Here is a 21,199-nt window from a genome sequence, read left to right as displayed (position 1 = left end):
AAATCATACTTATCTGACCGCCATCAATTTGTGGCAGTAAATGAAGAGGTATCATACCAATCACAAAAGCAGTATGGAGTACCTCAAGGCTCAGTACTAGGGCCGTTACTTTTCAGGCTTTAAATGTTAGCCTTAGGAGACACCATTAGGAAACATGATGTTAGCTTTCACTGTCATGCTGATGATACTCAGCTCTATATTACATCACGACCTGATGAAACTTACCAATTTGCAAAACTAACGGAATGTATAGTTGATATCAAAAACTGGATGACTAGCAATTTCTTACTGCTAAATTCAAAACAGAGGTGTTAATTATTGGACCGAAAACCTTAGCAAGTAATAACCTAGATCACTGTCTAATACTTGACAGCTGCTCTGTAAATTCTTCGTCATCAGCTAGGAACCTACTTTTTTTGATAGCAATCTTTCCTTCGAAAAACATGTTTCTAGCATTTGTAAAACTGCATTTTTCCATCTTAAAAATATATCTAAATTACGACCTATGCTCTCAATGTCAAATGCAGAAACATTAATTCATGCATTCATGACCTCGAAGCTAGATTATTGTAATGTTTTATTGGGTGGTTGCTCTGCACGTTTAATAAACAAACTCCAGCTGGTTCAAAATGCAGCAGCTAGAGTTCTTACAGCTCTTTGGTCTTGGCCATGGTGGAGAGTTTGGAATCTGATTGATTGATTGCTTCTGTGAGCTGAGATTAGGAGAGAGTGCTCCTAATCTCAGCTCCTTACCTGTATAAAAGACACCTGGGAGCCAGAAATCTTGCTGATTGATAGGGGATCAAATACTTATTTGACTCATTAAAATGCAAATCAATTTATAACTTTTTTTAAAATGCGTGTTTCTGGTTGTTGTTATTATTCTGTCTCTCACTGTTCAAATAAACCTACCATTAAAATGATAGACTGTTCATTTCTTTGTCAGTGGGCAAACGTACAAAATCAGCAGGTGATCAAATAATTTTTTTCCTCACTGTATGTGCATATGCATGTATGTGCAAGTGCAAAGACAAACTCCTGTGCACTCCACTGCACTCTGAACAAGCAAAAGACACACAAGAGCAGTGTTTTACTTTTTTCACGTCTGTGTGTAGTTTGATGTGTATGTAGCTAATTATTTTGTTTGTTTGTAGTTACTACACAAAAATACAATTTTTAGTAGCTAAAATAATTTTGAATGAAGTGTTTGCTTTTGCAAGATATGCATTATGTTTTGCATGTTGTGTGTGCGTTATGTGGTTCTGTGTGTAGAGTTTTGAGAAATGGAGCCATAGTTTCAAAAACTGTGTGTACTGTAAGCATTTTTAAAAAACTGTAACTGGAATAAGGCATATCTGATATCTCACGAGCTGACGATAGGATGATATGACTAGAGCATATCGTCCAACACTAGTTACGACACTTCATGGAGTTTAGTACAAAGCTAAGAAAAATGAGCAATTAAATCATATAAGATAAAATAACATATGACTGAGTATTTCTGTGCCAGTTACACTCCTTCACGGTTTGTATAAGTTTCGGAAAGTTTTTTTTTTTTGAGTGTGGCCCTGTATGACTTAAAAGGCAGAATTCCTTGTATGGGCACTTCTCCCGAAATGAGCGTGCACACACATCAACCAGAAGGAGAGCGAGAGCAAGAGCGTGTCCATCAATTGTGCCTCATTCGAGTTACAGAAATCATCAACAGCACTGCACAGGACTTGCTCGAGAAAGATTTGTCATTTTTTTTAGACCACTAAATCAACAATGTCAAAAAAGAAGTGTGTTTTTGGTTGTGAGGGAGAGATAACCTTGTCAAAGAACCCAGCGTTAAGGTAACAGTGGATGCAGTTTGTTTCTCCAGGGGTAGCAATGGAGTTGTGCAAGTGTGTTTATTTGTTCCCTGCATTTCAGTGACAAATGTTTTATAAACAAATTAAATAAAATTTAAGGTAATAAAGTTTTTGTTCCTGTTTTATTTAAATTGATGTCACAGCTTGCAGACGATCACTATGCAAAAGCTGAGCATGCTTATGAATCTTTAGCTTCGCTGATGGCATGCCTCCAGGAGCTCCAAGATTCAAGATTCAAGAGTTTTATTTGTCATATACACAATTATACAGAGTATAACCAGCAGTGAAATGTAGCTCAACTGTTTTCGGAGAGATGTGGTACAGCTGTATCTGTCTTTTAGAAATCTGATAAAACTCAAGACTCTTCGGAGATATGAAGGATGCAATAGTCCTCTAAGGGGACTCAAGATGAACATGAGATTGGCAGAAACTGTGTTATGTCCCCTTTAATACCGAATGAGAATGGCAAGACAACGAACCCTCTGACGTCACAGGCTATAGTACTGCAAGATGGCAGTGACATTGCTAAATAAGCTATAATGGGACATCTCCTTTCTTTTAAAATTGTACCTTTGTCGTGTTTGTTATATAATTGTTCATAGATATTCATTTACTAAATGATGTTACCTTGATTGGCTTCATTTCCAATTTATGTAAAATGTACATTTATTTGCATAACTAACAACAAAAATAAAAACAAACATGGCAGCACCAGAATGAGAACTACTGCTCATCTAAATGACTTGTGTCGTTGTGAGATACTTACCAGTAACAGACTCTGGACATGATCAGCTCCAATCTTATCAATGTTGGACACCACTGGTCCGTCCATCACAGCTTTAATACGAGCACCCTCTACAGATAGCCGGGGGATGATCAATGTCTTTATCACCTACATGGAAATTAAATGATTTAAGGCAGTGGTTCTCAAAGTGTGGTACGAGTACCACAAGTGGTTCTCAGGCTCTCTCTAGTGGTACGCAGAGGAATCACTAAATTAAATATAAATTAATTAATACATTTTAATTTAACCTTTATTTGAGTGAAGGTTTTTTTTTTTTTACATTTAAGTACAGTACAGTTTTATTTAACTTTTAGGTACAACACATTTTAATTTAATCATTATTTAAGTTTTTTATTGACCTGTTTGTAAGCACAGTGTAGTGTTAATATTCAAACTGCGTATTTACAATGTTAAAGTGGTTGACGACAATAAATATTCTTATTAGGAATAAAACTGGGTAACACTTTATTTCGATAGTCCACTTTAAACAACAGTAAGTAACTTTGCAACTACATGTCCACTAACAGTCATTAGAGTATTAGTAGACTGTCTGCTTAATATCTTCTAATACTTTATTTTAATGAGTCCACAACATACAACATTCTGACTATGAGAAACTTTGCAAGTTTATGTCAACTTATTCTACTAACCCTAAACCTACCCCAACAGTCTACTCTGAGAGTTAGTACACATGTAGTTGCAAATTAATGAGAATTAGTTGACATTTAGTTGCAAATTTACTTATAGTTAGTAGGATGTCTAAAGTGGACTATGAAAATAAAGTGTAACCTAAAACTGCCTCCCTTTTGAACTCTGCAGAGCTGTAGCTGAATAGTTGGGCCTACTACGCTACTGTATTTTAATGTTGGTCATAATGGTGGTACTTGGAGAGCCAAATATCTGCTGAGGTGGTACTTGGTATAAAAAGATTGAGAATCACTGATTTAAGGTTTACTCTCAGTGAATGATCAGCACACTGGAATGATACAAAACAGCTTTCTGATAAAGCAATATGGTACACGAAACTGCTGTATACAGTGGCAACACATAGCGGCAACTCATTCAGCCAGGACTACATTCACAAAACAGCACGGCCTTAAATGCATCAATGCCTGTATAAAACAGAAAACAGTGTGTATATATATATATATATATATATATATATATATATATATATATATATATATATATATATATATATACACATACAGTTGGGCAAAAAAGTATTTAGTCAGCCACCAATTGTGCAAGTTCTCCCACTTAAAAAGATGAGAGAGGCCTGTAATTTTCATCATATGTACACTTCAACTATGAGAGACAGAATGGGGGGAAAGAATCCAGGAAATCACATTGTAGGATTTTTATGAATTAATTGGTAAATTCCTCAGTAAAATAAGTATTTGGTCACCTACAAACAAGCAAGATTTCTGGGTCTCACAGACCTGTAACTTCTTCTTTAAGAGGCTCCTCTGTCCTCCACTCGTTACCTGCATTAATGGCACCTGTTTGAACTCGTTATCAGTATAAAAGACACCTGTCCACAACCTCAAACAGTCACACTCCAAACTCCACTATGGCCAAGACCAAAGAGCTTGAAGGACGCCAGAAACAAAATTGTAGACCTGCACCAGGCTGGGAATCTGCAATAGGCAGCTTGGTGTGAAGAAATCAACTGTGGGAGCAATTATTAGAAAATGAAAGACATACAAGACCACTGATAATCTCCCTCGATCTGGGGCTCCATGCAAGATCTCACCTCGTGGGGTCAAAATGAAACATTTTGACCCCACAATCACAAGAACGCTGAGCAACATTCCCAGAACCACACGGGGGGACCTAGTGAATGACCTGCAGAGAGCTGGGACCAAAGTAACAAATGCTACCATCAGTAACACACTACGCCGCCAGGGACTCAAATCCTGCAGTGCCAGACGTGTCCATTGCTTAAGCCAGTACATGTCCGGGCCCGTCTGAAGTTTGCTAGAGAGCATTTGGATGATCCAGAAGAGGATTGGGAGAATGTCATATGGTCAGATGAAACCAAAATAGAACTTTTTGGTAAAAACTCAACTCGTCGTGTTTGGAGGAGAAAGAATGCTGAGTTGCATCCAAAGAACACCATACCTACTGTGAAGCATGCGGGTGGAAACATCATGCTTTGGGGCTGTTTTTCTGCAAAGGGACCAGGACGACTGATCCGTGTAAAGGAAAGAATGAATGGGGCTATGTATCGTGAGATTTTGAGTGAAAACCTCCTTCCATCAGCAAGGGCACTGAAGATGAAACATGGCTGGGTCTTTCAGCATGACAATGATCCCAAACACACCGCCCGGGCAACGAAGAAGTGGCTTCCTAAGAAGCATTTCAAGGTCCTGGAGTGGCCTAGCCAGTCTCCAGATCTCAACCCCATAGAAAATCTTTGGAGGGAGTTGAAAGTCCGTGTTGCCCAGCGACAGCCCCAAAACATCACTGCTCTAGAGGAGATCTGCATGGAGGAATGGGCCAAAATACCAGCAACAGTGTGTGAAAACCTTGTGAAGACTTACACAAAACGTTTGACCTCTGTCATTGCCAACAAAGGGTATATAACAAAGTATTGAGATGAACTTTTGTTATTGACCAAATACTTATTTTCCACCATAATTAGCAAATAAATTATTTAAAAATCAGACAATGTGATTTCCTGGATTCTTTCCCCCCATTCTGTCTCTCATAGTTGAAGTGTACCTATGATGAAAATTACAGGCCTCTCTCATCTTTTTAAGTGGGAGAACTTGCACAATTGGTGGCTGACTAAATACTTTTTTGCCCAACTGTATATGTATATATATATATATATATATATATATATACACATACATACAGTGCTGTGAAAAAGTGTTGGCCCCCTTCCTGATTTTTTTATTTTTTTGCATGTCACACTTTAATGTTTCAGGTCATCAAACTAATTTAAATATTAATCAAAAATAACACAAGTAAACACAACATGCAGTTTTTAAATGAAGGGTTTTTTTATGAAGGGAAAACAAAATCCAAACCCACATGGCCCTGTGTAAAAAAAGTGTTTGCCCCCCACCCGTTAAAACATAACTGTGGTTTATCACACCTGAGTTCAGTTTCTCTAGCCACACCCAGGCCTGATTACTGCCACACCTATTCGCAATCAAGAAATCAGTTAAATAGGACCTGCCTGACAAAGTGAATTAGACCAAAAGATCCTCAAAAGCTACACATCATATTGAGATCCAAAGAAATTCAGGAACAAATGAGAAAGTAATTGAGATCTATCAGTCTGGAAAAGGTTATAAAGCCATTTCTAAAGCTTTGGGACTCCAGCGAACCACAGTGAGAGCCATTATCCACAAATGGCGAAAACATGGAACAGTGGTGAACCTTCCCAGGAGTGGCCGGCCGAACAAAATTACCCCAAGAGCGCAGCGACGACTCATCCAAGAGGTCACAAAAGACCCCACAACAACATCTAAAGAACTGCAGGCCTCACTTGCCTCATTTAAGGTCAGTGTTCATGACTCCACCATAAGAAAGAGACTGGGCAAAAATGGTCTGCATGGCAGAGTTCCAAGATGAAAACCGCTGCTGAGCAAAAAGAACAAAGACTCGTCTCAGTTTTGCCAGAAAGCATCTTGATGATCCCCAAGACTTTTGGGAAAATACTGTGGACTGACGAGACAAAAGTTGAACTTGTGTGTCCCATTACATCTGGCGTAAAAGTAACACAGCATTTCAGAAAAAGAACATCATATCAACAGTAAAATATGGTGGTGGTAGTGTGATGGTCTGGGGATGTTTTGCTGCTTCAGGACCTGGAAGACTTGCTGTGATAAATGGAACCATGAATTCAGTTGTCTACCAAAAAATCCTGAAGGACAATGTCTGGCCATCTGTTCGTGACCTCAAGTTGAAGCGAACTTGTGTTCTGCAGCAGGACAATGATCGAAAACACACCAGCAAATCCACTTCTGAATGGCTGAAGAATAACAAAATGAAGCCTTTGGAGTGGCCTTAAAATTCCAACATGGCGGCGGCGCACAGACGCAGCGGCTTCTCTCTCTCTCCCAACAGAACGGTGTTTTCGTGTTTTTTGTCTTGTAAGTCGCAATGTTTTTGTACACCTTCGTCACGTCTACCTGTCTTCAAGCGCGCATACAGTCGTGAGTTTCTGCTCGATGTCGGCAGAATCACATTTTTAGAGTTAAACTCAGCGCACGCTGAAGAGCTGCAGGACCTCGGTCTGCTCCGAAAGCCTACTCCATCACCGACCCCCACTACTGCATCTCGCCCACAGCGGAGGCGCTACAAGCGGCGTGAGAGGAAGCAGAAGAGGGGTAAGTGCGGAGGTATCTGAGCTAGGCTAGCGGCCAACCCACACAAGCCAGCTATCCCCACCATCGTACTGGTGAACGTACGCTCTTTGGACAATAAACTGGACTACATCCGACTACTTCGCTCAACTCAGAGGACTGTAAGAGGCTTTTGTGTTTTTGTGTTTACGGAAACATGGCTTAAAAACAGCGTACCGGACTGCGCCATACAGCTCGACCAGCTAACATGCTATCGAGCTGACAGAGCTCTCGTCGAGGGAGGTAAGATCTGCGGTGGCAGGCTTTGTGTTTACATCAATGATGCATGGTGCTGCGACGCTGTTGTGGTCTGCAAACACTGCTCACCCTTGGTGGAGTTTAAGATTATTAAGTGCCGGCCATTCTATCTACCGAGGGAATATACAGCCATACTGCTCGTTGCTGTATACATCCCTCCCAGCTCCAACAACAACAACAACAGGAGTGAGGCACTGAATGATCTGTACCAGCACACCAGTGAGCAGCAGACAGCCCATCCAGATGCTTTTCTCATCTTGGCTGGGGATTTCAACCACGCAGACTTAAAGAGTGTGTTCCCAAAAATACATCAACACATAGACTTTCCAACAAGGGGAAAAAATACTCTGGACTTTGTTTATACCACCCAGAGAGGAGCTTACAAGGCCCTCCCCCTCCCCCACCTCGGAGCCTCAGACAACATCACTGTCATGCTAATGCCTGCATACAGACCGCTCGTTAAAGCCATCAAACCAATACACAAACAGATACAAGTGTGGCCGGAAGGGTCGTCAGAGGCACTTCAAGACTGTTTTGACACCACTGACTGGAATATGTTTAAACAGGCTGCCACATACAACAACACTACAGACCTCCAAGTGTACTCAGAGACTGTCACTGCCTACATCACCAAGTGCATTGATGATGTAACAGTCACAAAGACCATCACCGTCCGGGCCAACCAGAAGCCGTGGATGACAGGGGAGGTCTACAGACTTCTGAAGGCTCGGAACGCTGCCTTTAGAGCTGGAGATGTGGAGGGCCTGAAGACAGCTAGGGCCAACCTTTCCCGCGGCATCAGAGAGGTCAAGAGACAGTACTCCAGGAGGATAGCCCATCGCTTCAGTGACAGCAGAGACACTCGGAGCCTGTGGCAGGGGATACAGACCATTACAGACTACAAGCCCCCACCACAGACCTGTGCCAGCACCCTCCCCTTGCTGAACGAGCTGAATGCCTTCTTTGCTTGCTTTGAGGCACAAAACAGCACCACTGCACAGAAGACTACACCTTGTCCCGGCAACCAGGTGATGACGCTGTCCCCGGACAGTTCCGGGTCCTGACAACATTCCTGGGCGTGTACTGAGAGACTGTGCAGTGGAACTCACTGATGTCTTCACAGACATCTTCAACATCTCGCTAAATCAGGCCGTTGTCCCCACATGCTTCAAAGCTACCACCATCATTCCAGTCCCGAAGAAGCCATCTCCATCCTGCTTCAATGACTACCGTCCAATAGCACTCACTCCTATTCTCATGAAGTGCTTTGAACGGCTAGTCATGCACCATATCAAGTCTGTCCTCCCCCCCTCCCTGGACCCCTTCCAGTTTGCATACAGGTCCAACCGCTTGACCGATGATGCCATTGCCACTGCCCTCCACCCAGCCCTCACACATCTGGACAAAAAGGACTCATATGTCAGGATGCTGTTCATAGACTTCAGTTCAGCATTCAACACAATCATCCCTCAACAGCTCACTCACAAACTGGTCCAGCTGGAGCTCAACACCTCTCTGTGCAACTGGCTGTTGGACTTCCTGACCGGGAGACCTCAGGCAGTACGGGTCGGCACTAACACATCCTGCACCATCACACTGAACACTGGGGCCCCCCAAGGATGTGTGCTGAGCCCCCTCCTCTTCACTCTGCTGACCCACGACTGCACACCGTCACACAACTCCAACCTCTTCATTAAGTTTGCGGGTGACACGCCTGTGGTGGGTCTCATTAGCAACAGAGATGAGACAAACTACAGGAGCGAGGTGAGGCGCCTGGCCGGGTGGTGCAGTGACAAAGGAGATTGTTGTTGACTTCAGGAGAGTACACACTCATCATGCCCCTCTGACCATCAATGGTGCGACTGTGGAGAGAGTGAGCAGCACCAAGTTCCTGGGTGTGCACATCACAGAAGACCTCTCCTGGACTAAAAACACTGTAGCACTGGCCAAGAAAGCACAGCAGCGTCTCTACTTCCTCCGCAAACTTAGAAGACCCAGAGCCCCGGCCCCCATCATGTGCACCTTCTACAGAGGCACCATCGAGAGCATCCTGACAGCTATAGCTGCATCACTGTGTGGTATGGCACTTGCAACGCATCCTGCCGCAAGTCACTTCAACGCATAGTGAGAGCAGCTGAGAAGATCGTTGTCTCTCCTCTCCCTCCAGGACATTTACAGCACCCGTCTCACCCGCAAAGCCCTCCGCATTGCAGGTGATCCCACCCATCCGACACACAGCTTCTTCAGTCTGCTGCCATCAGGGAGGAGTTATTAGGTTTAGGGGGCAAACACTTTTTCACACAGGTCCATGTGGGTTTGGATTTTGTTTTCCCTTCATAATAAAAAACTTCTTACAAAAGCTGCATGTTGTGTTTACTTGTGTCCTCTTTGATTAATATTTAAATTTGTTTGATGATCTGAAACCTTAAAGTGTGACAAACATGCAAAAAAAATAAAAATCAGGAAGGGGGCCAACACTTTTTCACACCACTGTATATATATATATATATATATATATATATATATATATATATATATATACACACATATATATATATATTAGAGCCCGACCGATATGGGGTTTTTGGGGCTGATGCCGATACCGATATTAGGGAGTAAAAAAAGTCTGATATCGATATATCGGCTGATATTCTTTATGTGTATATTATAGTACAGCACCAGTCAAAAGTTTGGACTGGTACTGCATATAGAATATAGAATATACATAAACACATCAGTGGTTCCCAAACCTTTTCTTCCGGGCCCCCCTTTTGTAGATAAAAAATATTTTCAAGAACCCCCAGTCTTTAGTGTCACATGATCCTTCAAAAATCATTCTAATATGCTGATTTGCTGCTCAGTAACCATTTCTGATTATTATCAATGTTGTAAACATTTGTGCTGCTTAATATTTTTGAGGAAATTTTTTTTCATGATTCTCTTATGAATATTTGAAATTGTCCTTTGAGCCAGAGCGCTGGAGTTCGTCAGAAATAGAAATAGTTTTGTTTACCTGGCACTGGCAGTCCTTTCACCACTTGTAACTTACATGCTTAAAGCAGAACCATGCATCGTTCATTTATATTTCTGCATGGCTCCCTGCAATACAACTGTGATTCTTCAATCGCGCCATCTAGTGGCATGTTACTGATACAACCACAACTGCTACAACTAATAACGGAGCGCTCAAGCGGGTACTGCGAGTTATGTTGAGGTCATTAAAATGTGTAAAATTTATATTTTGCATTCAATTATTTTCTTATCAGGCAAGTGGCCTCATGATAAGCAGGAAAATTACGCAGTGTTGTCTTTATCACCCTGCAGAGGTTTCTTTTGCAAAATAATCTGCTGACTGTACACTATCCTTCAGTCGTGCCGCGGCCGCAACTATGGGTCGCGCCCCCCAGTTTGGGAACCACTGACATACATGAACATATTTTTAGCAATGGTAACTCAAATGTGGTGATCAAACACTTATAATGATGTGACAAAAATATGTAATGGAGGCAAGGTATTTAACAATTTAATAATAAATTTTAACAATAAAATTTGTCTGACATCAGTGCACTTAACAGTAAACTTCACTTCACTTATTATAAATAACTTTAAAACACAAATAGAACAATATATATATATATATATATATATATATATATATATATATATATTAGGGCCGGGACTTTAACGCGTTAATTTAGATTAATTAATTACACAAAAATAACGCGTTAAATTTTTTTAACGCATTTTAATCGCACTTATTTTTGCACCGCGGAACGTTTCTCACTGGATGAGTTTCGGAGGACCGATTATACTGGAGCACCAACTAGCGTTCAGAATTCCAAGAACGCAAAGAACGGACTTGCGTTCTCGTGGAGACCGGTCTTGCCAAGCTTCCTTGGAAGAACGAACTCGGAAGGACGCGAGAACACAGAACGCACACTTATGAGAATTGAGATGTACTGCATTCCTGCTTAACTGACCGCATAGTCTCAGCATAAGAAACGGCCAATGAACAATAAATATTACAAAATGTCATAACTTATTAAAACATTTCATACTATTATAGATATTACTTTCATATAATTGTATTGTTTTATTTTACAGCGTTATATGTTTTACTGTTAAGATTCATTTTAATATGCCAATAAAATGCAGACTTTCTCCGGGTCTTATAACTTTATTAAAATTAACCAAAACAAAACGATAAATGTTTACTTTCAACTTGAAGAGCCGTTAAGTATTTGTGAGAGCGACATTAAAGCTTACAGGCTTCCGTACAGCCACCCACAGCGTTTTCTGGGATTTCTAACGGCTCGATTCTCTCAAGTCTGCACTCCATGCATCCTCAGTTTCAAGAACATATCCGGGCACTTTCATGCATCCTCTGTACTTGCGTTCTTGAGAATTGGAACTGAACTTCGACGGTTAATGATGACGTAGAACGAGAACACAAGGACGCAAGATCGCTGAAGAACGCATATTGAGAAACAGCCAAAAACAAACCACAGTGAACATGGACAAAGAAGCTGATGAGACCGCTTTGGTTGGCCCTGTGGATGGGAAATTTAAAAATCCATATAAAAAAAAACTTACTTCTCACTGTTCTCAGGTCAAATATTTATATGCGATTAAATTCGATTAATTAATTACAAAGCCTCTAATTAATTAGATTAATTTTTTTAATCGAGTCCCGGCCCTAATATATATATATATATATATATATATATATATATATATATATATATATATATATATATAAGTAAAAAAAAAAAGTCGTGACGTATTGTCAAGTATGGTGACCCATACTCGAAATTGGTGCTCTGCGTTTAACCCATCCAAGTGCACACACACAGCAGTGAGTAGTGAACAAATGCACACACACACACACACACACACACACACACCGTGAACACACACCCGGAGCAGTGGGCAGCCATGCTGCAGCGCCCGGGGAGCAGTTGGGGGTTCGGTGCCTTGCTCAAGGGCACCTCAGTCGTGGTATTGAGGGTGGAGAGAGCGCTGTACATTCACTCCCCCCACCTACAATCCCTGCCAGCCGGGGACTCGAACCCGCAACCTTTCGATTACGAGTCCGACTCTCTAACCATTAGGCCACGACTTCCCCTAAATATATATATATATATAATGTTTGCCACCCCACGCACAACTGCTGTTTCGGTCTCTTTTTTCATGACAAGAACCAACGTTTATTTAAACACAGAACGTCTTTATGACCACATCAAATGGGAGACAGTTTCAGACGCGCACTCTAGCTTCACTTCAGCAGCAGGCAAGAGTCAAACGAGCACGGAAACGGTACAATTGCACCACAAATGCGGCAGCGCGCACTTGTAGCCTGTATCATTTCATATCAAATCACGAAAGAAACTACTAGCATGAAATGTCGTAGTTATGTTGTCAGTTAAGTCATGAAGTTACCAAAAAGGCAATTAAAGCGGCCTCATAAAACCTTGTTATATGAGTCAACATGTTTTTGAAATGCAGTGGTTTTCCAAACTGTCCTGGAGCAGCACTGTCTCCCTCACCTAACACACTCGATTCAACTCAATAGTAGAGACTTTAAGATCTGAACTGAAGTGGATCAGAACAGGTAAAGTGATGCGTGTCAGATCTGCGTCACGTTCAGCAGCGGCAGCTCTTAAAGGGACAGCAGACAAAAAACCCTAAAAAAACACAGCTGCTGTGATGTCTGATAATCAAAGATCAAAATAAAATATAAGGAAATCAATAACTTTTGTAGCTTTAGGGATTCATCTATTTTTAATTTAGTATTTGATAAATTCATTCAATTTCCGTATATTTCCTACTTGCTGAAGGGCACAGGGAAATATGACATCTATTATAATGGGTTTATGTGAAAATTGTTTTAAGTTCGCTTAAATTAGAAATTATTTTACGCAGTCTAATAAATGTTAAAATTGATAACTATAATGTTGAATGGCTAATAAATTAAATAAAAAACTATTTCATAGAGACATCAGAGTGATACTGGCCTTCAGTCATAAAAAAAGATGCCATTATACAAATATTAAAAAATATACTGTATTTATGTTGTTTCTGCATTAATTTGAAGATTGAAGGTGAAATTATTGCAGTGTAAAAGTATTTTTAAAAACTTTAATGTAAGAAAGGAATGTGCGATTAATTAGTTAAGACTACATTTAGGGTGTGCTCAACAAAGTTGAAATTCTTCATATAGTCTTAATGACAATAACAGCACGTAGGGGTGGGCGATATGGGAAAAATATCATATCACGATTTGTTTTTTGAAATATCACGATTCACGATTTTATCACGATTCTTTGTTTTACTATTTTGGTTTCACAAGTTGTCTGAGCATTACAGCCAAACTAGAAAGACAAAGATGCATGGCAGATATTTAGGCCAAAGTGGGCGAAGATAAAAAATCTTTGTCGTTATTTTATCTTTCTTATTAAAAAATAAGAACAAAGATACACATTACAAATACACATAATATACAAATAAAACAAACAGTGCTTTATTTTCAGGTACAATGGGTGTATTTAGCAGGAGCATTCAATGAAATTGAATGAACAAGTATAAAAATAAAACACTAGATAGACTGATTCCTAAAGCAACTGTATTAATGTTTTTCAGTCAAGAATAGTGAGTGATTTTTCTCTTTGCGTTTTGTTGTTTTGTTAACGTTACGTATGACTAGTTCCCCCAAAAATAAATATTCTGTCATCTGTCTGTCAATTCTGTCATAATGTTTTATTTTTATACCATCATTTACTCAAAAGTTGTTTTAAACCTGAATGAGTTTCTTCTCCTGAACATAAATGCTATTTTGAAGAAGGTGGAAAACCAAACAGTTGCTGGTCCACAGTGACTTCCATAGGATTTTTCTTTCCTACCATCAAATTCAATGTAGACCAGCAACTGTTTGGTTACCCTCATTCTTCAAAATATCTTCTTTTGGGTTCAGCACAAGAAATTAATAGAGGCTTGGGACAACATGTGAGTGAGTAAATAATGACAGAAATTAAATTTTAGGGTGAACTATCCCTTTAATGACAGTCGACAGCATGTTTAGTGTCCTGTCCCTTTAAGAGCTGCACGCATCTAATATACAGGCACGCATCCGTTTCTCTCTTAACAATTTACTTTCATTTTAGAAATAACCAACTCAGTCTGTATGTAAACCTTGTGTGTTTTGACAGTATTAGCGCAAAAATAAGTTAGTTGAGTAATCAGGCGCTATTAGACAGGCTTTTTTAGTGTGCGTGCTTCAGGTGTATCCGCTCAGAAAAAGCGCACGTCAGACCAGCGCGCGAATGAAACATTTAACCAGCAAGGCTTGTGTGCAAATAATGTACTTTTGCAATCGCGAATAAGTGCAGTGTCCTGTCAGAGTAACTCTACTGCTGTATGTCGTGTTGTACAGAATATAGAGACGGAAGCGCCAGAACTGTATTTGACATAATGTGTGCTGTAGCACGATACTACGATATTTCTTCAAAAGCAGATCGTGGAGACATTTTTATCGTCCACGATCAAAAATCGTCATATCGCACACCCCTAAAGCACGTAATTAATAATTATACAAAACCATTAGTAAACTGTGAATTATGTTAAAATTACATTGGCACATACAGCAGTGAGTAGTGAACACAACTCACATAAACCATGAACACACACCCGGAGCAGTAGACAGCCATTGCTCAAGCACCAACTGGAGCAGTTTGTGATTTGGTGTCTTGCTCAAGGGCACCTTAAGCCAAGTTCACACTACAGGACTTTACACGTCAGCAGATCGCTGTGCCGTTCAGACTACATGACTTGATTGTCTGTCTTTTAGTCGTTGTGGCGTTCACACTACATGACTCTTATGTAAATTATCTGCAACCAGGGGTTACACACTACACGAGCTGACAACAACTCTGTCACCCAACTACTCGATTCGGTCCCTAAACCACATTTTGTCATGAAAACACGCGAGAATTGACCGTTCGCAAAGAGCTTGATTGAGAGGTGATCTGACCAATCAGAACCGCTGCTATCCCCCATCTTGTCCAACAGCTGGCCAGTCTTCATAGAAATACATGTTAAAACGGGGTGAAAAGATCGACTGAACTGAAACTTTTTCAATATAACTAAATATAAATATGTGAGGAGGGTTAAGCTGTGCTGTTGTTGGCTGCCATGGTAAAGACAATAAGCTGAGGTATTTAAAAGTGCTTGTTTTGCTTACCAGAAAATCTGCTCATGCACTGTATGCATGGCTTGCAGCGCTAAAGTTAAATGCGGAGTGTTAAATAATAAAATAACATGTTAAAAAAGTGTGCTCCTATCATTCTGTGGACAAAATCCTGTGAACTTCGCCCGATCGGGAGCTGTATGTGCACATGTGCGCTCATCTGTTTACAATGCAGGTTAACCGCGAGCTTCATGTCATCTTCCACTCATTAAACTATGACAGGTCCTTTACTGCAAAAAGACGGTCACTGCGACACTCGCAAAGTGATGAAACTATGGCGCTATGTGCTATTTAAAACCATTTTCATAGGTTTCACGTTATATTGTCGGCTCGGAAAATATGTAAATGCGCCTGCCCGGTAGCCGCAGCTGTATCCCTTCTAACCTTAACCACAAATCAGACAGGAGTAGATTAACTTCGGTGGACTTAAAATAATGTGTTCCGCGGTTGAAATTAAACACTTTCTGATGTTTATTCATGTTCATTTCATGTTCAGTTCACACATAAAGATCGCGGAGCGCCAATCACCTGCAGATTTTCCCCCGATTACAGCCCGACCAGTCAGCGAGCTCATTAATTTGCAAATCGGGCTTAAAATCCTGTAGTGTGAACTAGCTTTTAGTGGTATTGAGGGTGGAAGAGAGCGCTGGTCATTCATTCCCCCCACCTACGATCCCTGCTGGTACTGAGACTCGAACCCATTACCTTCAGGTTACAAGTCTGACTCTCTAACCATTAGGCCTAATTCAAAGATACATTCCTTGAGCACACCCTAAATGACAAATTATCTGGATGGAATTTTGCATACATTACTAACTTCTAGTAGGGCTTGGCGATATATCGAATGTGATGATCATACGCATCTCGTCAATAAAGCCGGTTCCGTGATTAGCTGTAAATCTCCATCACCTGCCTTCAGATGGAGAGGTATTTAATACACAGAGCCGTAGTTCACTGACAAGCTACACAATATCGCGTTCATTATCGAAGGCGATTCATCTACGATAATGAACGCGATATTGCATGAGTTCTGGGACACAGCATGGCTGGTATAAACACAAGCACTGACTGCCGTTATCAGCTCCAGTTGCCGTGGAGCCGTAATGCGCCACAGACGCGTGTGGTGATGCGCAGATCAGCTCTAACATCTGCTGTTAAAAATGAGCCATCCATTCATCATATCATCATGCAAAACTAAGAATTAGACTCATTGGGCCTCATTCATGAAACATTCGTAAATATAGGAGTAAATTCCGAGTAATTTGCGCGTAAAACAGACCTTCCCGAAAACTCTCCTCTGGATTCACAAACGCTTCGTAAACGTCCGATTTGATAGTTAAACATGCGTATGTTAATGAATTCCAATCATTGGTAAATAGGGCGCTCGTGCACGCTCATTCACAATTAGCATAATCTCCGCCTATGAATTACGACTGTCAACTATATATGGGCATCATATTATGAAACGAAAATAAGGATTTCATCATGTCCTCTCAAAAGCGAATGAAAAAGAAGAATTTCTCAGATGCAGAAATTGAAGTTTTAATATCAGAAGTGCATTCAAAACGCAACATTTTATTTTCAAGTGTACATACTGGAGTATCAGGTCCTAAAAAAAAGGAATCTTGGCAGCACATTACAGATGCTGTTAATGCAGTTTTGATGGCGCCTTGATGCGAATATGTGTGCAGTCAATTGCCCCGATGACATTTGGCAGGTGTGCAATTGCAAAGAATCTCTACTTCACCTCCAACTGATGAACCAGATTATAGGGGAATTTTATATATTGAGGCAGTAGCCGTATTAGGCCATCAAGAACATCTGGGATGATGCGACTCATGGATGACTGAGATATTCCTGACCTGTCTGCAATCTCCCGCTGGAATGTTCCTGTTGCCAAAAAACCAAGCACGGACAGCACCTGCAAGTGTGCAGGAATGCTGTGGGATCTTCTGGTTTCCCTTCTGAGTTTGGCCTCCAATATATTGTATAAATACAAAAGAAGTGGTCTGGGTAGTCTGAAACGACTAATCAACCAGTCATCATTCTCTGCAAGCAAGTCTGCACGGTCTCTAAAAATACGTCTTTTATGCAGCGCTCTGTCTGCCAAATCAAGCAATAGCGCTATATCAGCCATAGCAAATGTTTACTGTTATGCCTGATTCTGACGATTTTATAGAAAACCATTTTTGTAATAATTGTAAGTCTAATTATACATCCCTAACAGAAGTAATTAATTATTTAATTAGGCTTAAGTGTTAAGTTTGCAGATTCAATTACTGTTGTTCATAATAATAGTAAAATCAAAAACACAACATACTGTATATAATTACTGTATATTATTTTACAAAAATGCTGCGCGATACACACGTGATTATGTAAGGTAGGCCTAATTTTTATTAAAATGTAGCGCCATCAATGAGCAAAACATTCGGATGTTTTACGCACCATTTACACCTGGTAGGGAGCAGGTGTAAATTTCTTTCGTAGCAACTAACATTTTGAAAATACGAACATTTTTATGAATCTGAAAATTTACGTCAGAACGGCTTTACGAACGATTTACACAAAAATTCGTTCTGCTCGTGTTTCATGAATGAGGCCCATTGCCATAATTTGTGATGAGCAAATATAGGCGCGGGTGGGTGGCGGGCGGATAATCTGAAGCAGCAGACTCTAGCATCTCTACACTACAGTGACCTGGGTTGCCAGTAGTAAACAATGGAGTGCGCTCTGCTGGACAAACTAAGTAATTACACCATTTAGAATGGAGTGCGCTCTGCTGGACAAACTAAGTAATTACACCATTTAGAATCATGTGACATACACAGTGGGGGGAAAAATTATTTGATCCCCTGCTGATTTTGTACGCTTGCCCACTGACAAAGAAATGATCAGTCTATAATTTTAATGGTTTATTTGAACATTGAGAGACAGAACGACAACAACAACAAAAATCCAGAAAAACGCATTTCAAAAAAGTTATAAATTGATTTGCATTTTAATGAGTCATAAGTAATATTAGTCATAATAAGTATTTCATCCCCTATTAATCAGCAAGATTTCTGGCTCCCAGGTGTCTTTTATGCAGGTAAGGAGCTGAGATTAGGAGCACTCTCTTAAAGGGAGTGCTCCTAATCTCAGTTTGTTACCTGTATAAAAGACAACCTGTCCACAGAAGCAATCAATCAATCAGATTTCAAACTCTCCACCATGGCCAAGACCAAAGAGTTGTCCAAGGATGTCAGGGACAAGACTGTAGACCTACACAAGGCTGGAATGGGCTACAAGACCATCACCAAGCAGCTTGGTGAGAAGGTGACAACAGTTGGTGCGATTATTCGCAAATGGAAGAAAACAAAATAACTGTCAGTTTCCCTCGGACTGGGGCTCCATGCAAGATCTCACCTCGTGGAGTTTCAATGATCATGAGAACGGTAAGGAATTAGCCCAGAACTACACAGGAGGATCTTGTCAATGATCTCAAGGCAGCTGGGACCATAGTCACCAAGAAAACAATTGGTAACACACTACGCCATGAAGGACTGAAATCCTGCAGCACCCGCAAGGTCCCCCTGCTTAAGAAATCACATGTACAGGCCTGTCTAAAGTTTGCCAATGATTCAGAGGAGAACTAGGTGAAAGTGTTGTGGTCAGATGAGACCAAAATCGAGCTCTCTGGCATCAACTCAACTCGCCATGTTTGGAAGAGAAGGAATGCTGCCAAGAACACCATCCCCACCATCAAACATGGAGGTGGAAACATTATGCTTTGGGGGTTTTTTTCTGCTAAGGGGACAGGAAAATTGCAACGCATCAAAGGAGTGGCTCAAGAAGAATCACATTAAGGTCCTGGAGTGGCCTAGCCAGTCTCCAGACCTTAATCCCATAGAAAATCTGTGGAGGGAGCTGAAGGTTCGAGTTGCCAAACGTCAGCCTCGAAAACTTAATGACTTGGAAAGATCTGCAAAGAGGAGTGGGACAAAATCCCTCCTGAGATGTGTGCAAACCTGGTGGCCAACTACAAGAAACGTCTGACCTCTGTGACTGACAACTAGGGTTTTGCCACCAAGTACTAAGTCATGTTTTGCGAAGGGGTCAAATACTTATTTGACTCATTAAAATGCAAATCAATTTATAACTTTTTTGAAAAGTGTTTGTCTGGATTATTTGTTGTTATTATGTCTCTCACTGTTAAAATAAACCTACCATTCAAATTTTAGACTGATAATTTCTTTGTCAGTGGGCAAACGTATAAAATCAGCAGGGGATCAAATAATTTTTCCCCCCACTGTAGGCGGCATATTCGGCGATATCGGTATATCTGCGACAGGCTCATATTGGCTGATAAGATCGGCAACACGATATATATATATAAGATATATATATAGATATATATATATATATACACATATATATATATATATATATATATATATATATATATATATATATATATATATATATAAGATATATATAAGATATATATATATAAGATATATATATATTTCCCCATTGGTCTCTGACCATCATGGCCTCCTAATCATCCCCTTACACTGATTGGCTTCATCACTCTGTCTCCTCTCCACCAGTAAGCTGGTGTGTGGTGGGCGTTCTGGCGCACTATGGCTGCCGTCGCATCATCCAGGTGGATGCTGCACACTGGTGGTGGACGAGGAGACACCACCCCTCACAATGTAGAGCGCTTTGAGTGCTTAGAAAAAGCAGAAAAAGCGCTATATAAATGTAATGAATTATAATAATAATAATAATAATAATATATACACACACACACACATATTAAAAATATTAACTAATTAATCGCACATTTTTTTCTGAAATTAATCGCAATTAATCCCACCTAACATTAAAGTTTTTAAATATCAGGGCTCCAGACTAAATATTTTTACTAGGAGCACTGTAGCCCCTGACTGAAATTTTTTAGGAGCAAAAGCAGAAAATTTAGGGGCACACCTTGAATCAGCCTACAATGCAATCGTTCACATATGTGACCCCGGACCACAAAACCAGTCATAAGTGTCAATTTGACAAAATTGAGATTTATACATAATCTACATCAAGATGAATAAATAAGTTTTCCATTGATGTATGGCTTGTTAGGACAAGACAATATTTGGCCGAGATACAACTATTTGGAAATCTGGAATCTGAGGGTGCAAAAAAAACTCAAAATATTGAGAAAATAGCCTTTAAAGTTATTCAAAAGAAGTTCTTGGCAATGCATATTACTAATCAAAAATTTATTTTTATATATTTACTGTAGGAAATTTACTAAATATCTTCATGGAACATGATCTTGATGATTTTGGCATAAAAGAAAAATCTATAATTTTGACCCTTACAATGTATTTTGGCTATTGCTACAAATATACCCCAGCGACTTAAGACTGGTTTTGTGGTCCAGAGTCACATATTTTCCCCATTTTAACTGTATTAGTGACAAATGCTTTGATAATAAATAAACTTAACTCAGAAATTACAATGTGCATTAATCTTTTAATTTCAGAGGGATTTGACAATTATATATGATAAAATTACTACTGTTTAGCATTAATAAGTGCAGTTACTAATAATATTACATATTCATTCCATTTCATGTTTATACACATTTGACAGTAAAGCACTAAGCTTGAGTTGGGAAGCTAACAAAATTTATTTTATTAACAACAGTAACATACGC

General features: G+C 40.0%; 1 protein-coding gene across 1 annotated transcript in view; it reads right to left on the bottom strand.

Annotated features, from left to right (window-relative positions):
* The window catches only part of LOC306869911 (transcription initiation factor TFIID subunit 6-like), a 98,352-nt gene that overhangs the window by 27,008 nt on the left and 50,145 nt on the right, over window positions 1-21,199 (bottom strand). Inside the window, exon 12 of the mRNA XM_079416846.1 lies at window positions 2,620-2,745. Coding sequence (XP_079272972.1) covers window positions 2,620-2,745 — 126 coding nt within the window. The remainder of the gene's footprint in view (window positions 1-2,619; window positions 2,746-21,199) is intronic.

The sequence above is a fragment of the Barbus barbus genome (assembly GCF_936440315.1).
Source record: "Barbus barbus genome assembly, chromosome: 5".
Lineage (NCBI taxonomy): Eukaryota > Metazoa > Chordata > Actinopteri > Cypriniformes > Cyprinidae > Barbus > Barbus barbus.
Note: the sequence above shows the minus strand (reverse complement) of the source record. Positions and strands in the feature narration are given on the sequence as shown.